The sequence below is a fragment of the Tympanuchus pallidicinctus genome, unplaced genomic scaffold (genome assembly GCF_026119805.1).
Source record: "Tympanuchus pallidicinctus isolate F22 unplaced genomic scaffold, pur_lepc_1.0 scaffold1, whole genome shotgun sequence".
NCBI classification, from domain to species: Eukaryota; Metazoa; Chordata; class Aves; order Galliformes; family Phasianidae; genus Tympanuchus; species Tympanuchus pallidicinctus.
Genome location: NW_026294618.1, coordinates 53,063,903 through 53,069,882, shown reverse-complemented (window position 1 = coordinate 53,069,882; position 5,980 = coordinate 53,063,903). Strand labels below are relative to the sequence as shown.

Here is a 5,980-nt window from a genome sequence, read left to right as displayed (position 1 = left end):
AGATATATTTGTTACAGTTCTTAAGAAATATTTTGGTGAGCATTTTGGGAAAGAAACTAATTGGCGTAGGAAGCCCGAGGCCGGCCAGAAATGCCCAAAGTTAGCTTCAAGCCAATAGTGACGATAAACAGCCCAAGGTCCAGATGTCCTTATATGGCAAGACTTCCTATAAGACTGACAGTCCTGTATGTGCATTGCGTATGGTTCTTGGATCACACTCACATTCCTCGGGTATGTTTCTCTGGGAGCTTTTGATTTCCGCTTTGAGGGCTGGCTCAGACCTCCAATTGCTCTTATAAAAAAATATCTGTGACTGAAAGTTGAAAATGTGCAAGATTCTTTCTTTAAGTACACAAACACTCCAAGTCTAGCCGCTTTCCTGTAGTCTTGCCAGGTTTTCAGTATGTCTGATACCTGATCAAGTGACTTTTTGGGGGGAAGGAGAAAAAAAAAAAGAGAAGGAAAAACACGGGAGAGGAATGCAGAGTATCCACACCTGTACCTTTTACAAGGCTTCACCAAAGGGACTGCACCAACGGGAGCTGATGCAGACACACACATACCGTATATAGCTGTGTAAACACATCTGCAAGGCCGTGGAGTGAATTCCTAATTTCAGCAGAAAAAATATACTATCTTAAAGGCATGTGCTGTATAAACACCTGCACGGAAGCCAAAAGGAGTGCAGTTTAGCAGTTTTACGCATCAATGGCAAATGTCCTTCTCCATCTGGTGGCACACTGTCACACACAAAGAAGACAGGCTAACAACAAACGGGACTCTGAAGGAAGCACTTCTATTCAGGTTCTCCTGCCCTGCACACACACATACACAGACAGGGCACACGGTGAGTCACAGCCAACAGCACAGGAACCAAATGACCAAACACCAAGCCTGGAGGGCTCCAACTCACCCCGCACCTTTGGCTGGTACACACTGTGACTCGGGGCTAATTCCCAGCTAATTCCCAGGCAGTGCAAGGCCTGCACTAGGCCTGCAGCCCAAACGCCTGTGTAAGCCTTTTTTTCTCAGGGCAGCAAGGATGGGACTTGCTGTACTTGGCCTGCAGTACGAGGACTTAGGACAGATTTATCCTTTAATTTTGGATTTCCTGGCTTTCTGGTGGTTTGTTACTTTTAAACATACTTTTTCTGTCAGTGAGATTCTTAGGTTTTGTTTAATAAAATTGATTCTCTGAAAAAGCCTCTTACATGGAAAGTTATAAAACACGTCTGGAGCCTCTCTGCCTCTGATGTTCCCCTACCATATTTAGGCATTTAAAAAAGGCATTCTGTTTACCTGGTTACATTTGCATTTTGGTATGCATGTCATACATAGTTTAGTACACATATTATTTACCCAGCGCTGAGGCCATCAGAGTCCTTCAAGCAAACAGATTTCGGGAGGCCTCATGTTTGGGAACGTATATTATTTACCATAACTGTTCCTCCACGGTTTCTTGTCTTTCAGAGCCAATCTCATTTCTTTTTATGGAGAATTTCAAGTAGAAACAATGACGTCCAAATGACTTTAGCAGCCAAAGCACAGGCCTGGCAGAACAGAAGTATAGTTGTACAATACATTTCAGCCTGCTAGGATTCTCCATGTTTTTTTTTTTTCCTCATGAATATGGTGCACATAAACTGCACTACTGTAGTGTTGGTATGCAAATATAGTACAGAAGGATGGAAAGAAGCAGGATATGGCAGTGGGGTTACATACAATGATGGGATCTTTCAAGATATCCATTCAGTTTCAATTGCTTTAATGAGATGCATTAGGGCAGCCTCCCTCATTAAGCACTGACATACTCCTACAGGTCAAAAGCCAAAACGCAGGCATTCCTTGTGCTAAAGCTGAGGTCAAACAGCATGACATCACCGAATATTCAAATAGCACAAGGGGAGATGGGGGAAGACTGATCCTTTGGGTTAAAAATAGAAAGAAGCAGTTATCTGTAATGATTTAGTCCAAACCACAGGTTTGGGACTCCAACACAAGCAGACCGCAGCAGTTGGGTTTGCGCTGCACACAGTGGCACACTGATCCATTCCCTTGTCTGAGCAGGACAGATCCCAGCAAGACGAGGGCGAGGGGATGTGCCGAGGAATGACAGCTGCATGCGGGCAGCAGGGACTTACAGCCGCTTCTTCCACTCTGCAGCCTCCACTCGCCGTGCCAAGTATTTCAGAGTAAATAGGCACTCTCTCTATTCATAGAGAGCATCTATTAGGGCAGGAACACGTTACAAATACTCAGTATGATTCAGTAGGACACAGCGGCAATTTATATCCTGCCGTGTAATTATACCTTTTTTGGTCGCGCAAAACGCTCGCTGTACGGCCGGCCCGCGGGCAGGCCGCGTTGGGGGCCGACACCGGAGGGCCCCCACCCGTCCCGGAGCACCGCGGCCGGGGACGAGGGGAGGGAGGGGAGCGAAGCATTCTCCGGGCCGCCCCTAGCAACCGGCCCCGGCCCGCGTGCCTCCAGCACGGCCCGGGACGGCCCTGGACGCGGCTCGTGCGAGGCGAACACCGGGGGGGAAAAAAAAAAAAAGGAAAAAAAAAAAAAAAAAAAAAAAAAAAAGAAAGGGGAAAAAGAGGCGCAGGGGTGCCTCGGGCCGGGGGGGCGGGCGAAGGAATGCGGAGCCAGGGGTCAGGGCCGCTCCGAGGCGGCGGCGGCGGCCGCGCGGGGCGGGGCGGGCGGGCGGCGCGGCGCGCAGGAATGCGCGGAATGTCGCTGTTTGTCCGCGGCCCCATTCAGCCCATTGGCGAAGCCGCGCCGCCGCCGCCTATAAAGGGGCGCTCGGCCCGAAGCTCGGCAGTCACGCAGCACTCTCCCGCCGGGCTCAGAAGCAGCAAAGCGGAGCAGAGCAGCCACCGCCAGCCCAGCCCGAATCCGGACAGCGTCGCACCGCGCTGCTGAAAGAAGCCTCAGCGACAGACGCTGCACCTCGTCCCGTCTCATCGCACAGCAGCCCCAGGATGTCCCCCGCCAGCCTCGCCGTCGCCCTGCTGCTCGCCCTCCTCGGCCCGGTAAGTGCTCCCGCCGCTCGCCCCGCTCCCTCCCCGTTGGCCCGGCCCTGCGGCGCGACTGACGGGCTCTCTCCTCCGTCTCTCCGCTCAGGAGGTGCGCGGCCAGGAGTGCAGCGGGCAGTGCCAGTGCGGCGCGGGGCCCGGCCCCAGCTGCCCCGCCGGCGTCTCCCTGGTGCTCGATGGCTGCGGCTGCTGCCGCGTCTGCGCCAAGCAGCTGGGCGAGCTGTGCACCGAGCGCGACCCCTGCGACCACCACAAAGGGCTCTTCTGCGACTTCGGCTCCCCCGCCAACCGCCGCATCGGCGTCTGCACCGGTGAGTGGGGCCGCCGGGGACGCAGGCGGCGGGGAGGGGGTCCCGGCGGCCGGGACGGTGTGTGACCGCCCGCCTCCTGCCTTCCCTCGCAGCTCGGGACGGAGCGCCCTGCGTCTTCTCCGGCATGGTGTACCGGAGCGGCGAGTCCTTCCGGAGCAGCTGCAAGTACAAGTGCACCTGCCTGGACGGCGCGGTGGGCTGCGTGCCTCTCTGCAGCATGGACGTCCGCCTGCCCAGCCCCGACTGCCCCTACCCGCGGCGAGTGAAGCTCCCCGGCAAGTGCTGCGAGGAGTGGGTCTGCGACGAGGCCAAGGAGCAGACGGCTGTGGGACCCGCGCTGGCCGGTGAGTGGGCATCGCGCTTCGAGTGACAGCCTGAGGGGAAGGGACGTCTGTGTGGGAGATGATGTGTATCTGCTCCAGCAGCTGGAGCCCAGAAGTGAGTGGGGTCGTTTGTCAGGTGGCTGCCTGAACTACTCTGGGAACATTCAGCAGGGTATGATTTCAGATGGTCTGCTCACCCTGGTTGTCTGTGTCCCCTGCAGCCTACAGACTGGAAGACACTTACGGCCCAGACCCCACTATGATGCGTGCCAACTGCCTGGTGCAGACTACTGAGTGGAGTGCTTGCTCCAAGACCTGTGGCATGGGCATTTCGACCAGGGTCACCAACGATAATGCTTTCTGCAGACTGGAGAAGCAGAGCAGACTGTGCATGGTCAGACCTTGTGAAGCTGACCTGGAGGAGAACATCAAGGTAAAGAGTTATCTTGAATGAATGATCTTCTAGGATGCTTCTATTTCCTGGCAGAAATTATTACTGAAAAATGTAGAGTTCTGATAGTAAGTTTTGAGTGCTTGAAATTTGAGTTTTGCTCCAGAAGTGAATAATCTACAACTGAATACTTGTAATACTTACTTGCACATTATGGCACTACATAAAGCAACTGCCTATTGAAAATACAGTTAGTAGTGCATCCGCCTGCTCTTAACATGCAAGCTTAGTTCCATATCAAAGCATACCTTCTAAACATGATGTATTCACTTGCATCCTAACAGAAAGGCAAAAAGTGCATTCGCACCCCAAAAATCTCCAAGCCCATCAAGTTTGAGCTGTCTGGCTGCACCAGCGTGAAGATGTACAGAGCTAAGTTCTGTGGTGTCTGCACTGACGGGCGCTGCTGCACACCCCACAGAACAGCCACCCTCCCTGTGGAGTTCAAGTGCCCCGATGGAGAGATCATGAAAAGGAAAATGATGTTCATCAAGACCTGTGCTTGCCACTACAACTGCCCTGGAGACAATGACATCTTTGAGTCTCTGTACTACAGGAAGATGTATGGAGACATGGCATAAAGCCAGGAGGAGCCGCTAACTAGATTCTCAACTTGAACTGATTTGCATCTCATTTTGTAAACATGATTCAATAGCACAAGGTATTTAAATCAGTTTGTTTTTTTTTTTTTTAATTTCAACAAACTGCTCCATGTGACTTAAGACAATTTGTCTACTGACCCCAGACAGTGGTTTGAAGAAGGTAAAATGGACTGTGGAACCACAACAAGACACAGCTTCAGAACAATGGTGTTCATGAGGTGGTGTGAAGGGGTTAAGGGAAATGCACGGGAAAGGCAGACTTACGTGAATGTTCCCTTAATGTGGTACAGTGTTTTCTTCATCTAGTAGTGCAATTGAGAAGGAGACCATAAGCATGCTTGCTGACACAGGTATAAGTGACAGCAACAGCTGGAATGCAAACCCTCACCCAGAAAAGTGCGAAGCAGAAGGTGTTCTGTTTAGTCAGGACCGTAATGTTTCAGCTCTGACACTCTGATTCACATGGCTTGGTCAGCAAGAATCAGAATCGTGTCTATTTGACTGGACAGCTTGTGGCAGTTAGGATACCTGCAACAAGCTACTTTTTATTAATATTGTAAATACTGTGTATATATATTTGTACAGTTATCTAAATTAATTTAAGTTTTGTGCCTATGTGTAATGCTTTGATATTTCAATGATAGCCTTTTTTGGAACAAGATAGGTAGGATCTGAAGCTCGTCTGACAATGCATTCAAAGTATGAAATGGATACTTTAGTGGAAACTGCTCAGAGTGAAATGATGAGTGGAGTCTGAGATGGAGAGTGTTAGCCTTGAGATGCCTGTATCCATACAAAGCACTCGACTGTCTGGCAAAATGCATCTACCTCCACTTTATTGATCAAGTGGCTTTAAGAAAAATGACTCTTCTGTAGCTAATCAATCTTTCCACTTGAGCATTTGTTTCTTTCTTTGACTATGGCTCTTTTGGACAGTTTATTTGTTGAGAAGTATGACCAAAAGTTACATGTTTGCACCTTTTTAGTTGAAAATAAAGTATTTATATTTTTTATATAAATGGCTTGACATCTCATTTATTTTCACTATTATGAATTTCTCAATGAGCTTTGTTTTGCACAAGGTAAAAAAAAAAAAATATTAAGTGATGTAAGTTTTCCTTCTCCAGAAACATATTCAGGAACAATCACTTATCTTATAGTCTCTTGTTCTGTAGATAACGACTCAGCTGTGCTATTCTACTCTGAATTTGAACGGAGGACAGGGCCAGGTCAGTTCTGCCAAGTATTACATTAG

At 49.8% G+C, this 5,980-nt stretch overlaps 1 protein-coding gene across 1 annotated transcript; it reads left to right on the top strand.

The window, feature by feature from the left end:
* The first annotated feature begins 2,859 nt into the window (after positions 1-2,859).
* Positions 2,860-5,744, top strand: CCN2 (cellular communication network factor 2). The gene is made up of 5 exons (XM_052685942.1): positions 2,860-3,035; positions 3,127-3,349; positions 3,442-3,693; positions 3,894-4,105; positions 4,408-5,744. Exons 1-5 carry the CDS (start codon positions 2,985-2,987, stop codon positions 4,702-4,704), a joined length of 1,035 nt encoding a protein of 344 aa, XP_052541902.1. The 5' UTR covers positions 2,860-2,984; the 3' UTR covers positions 4,705-5,744.
* Positions 5,745-5,980: the final 236 nt, after the last annotated feature.

Excerpts from the sequence above, each read along its gene's own strand:
- CCN2 (XM_052685942.1), top strand. The coding sequence starts at position 2,985 with ATGTCCCCCGCCAGCCTCGCCGTCGCCCTGCTGCTCGCCCTCCTCGGC. Across the intron at positions 3,350-3,441 it reads CCGCATCGGCGTCTGCACCG|CTCGGGACGGAGCGCCCTGC; the intron begins GTGAGTGGGGCC and ends CTTCCCTCGCAG. Across the intron at positions 3,694-3,893 it reads TGTGGGACCCGCGCTGGCCG|CCTACAGACTGGAAGACACT; the intron begins GTGAGTGGGCAT and ends TGTCCCCTGCAG.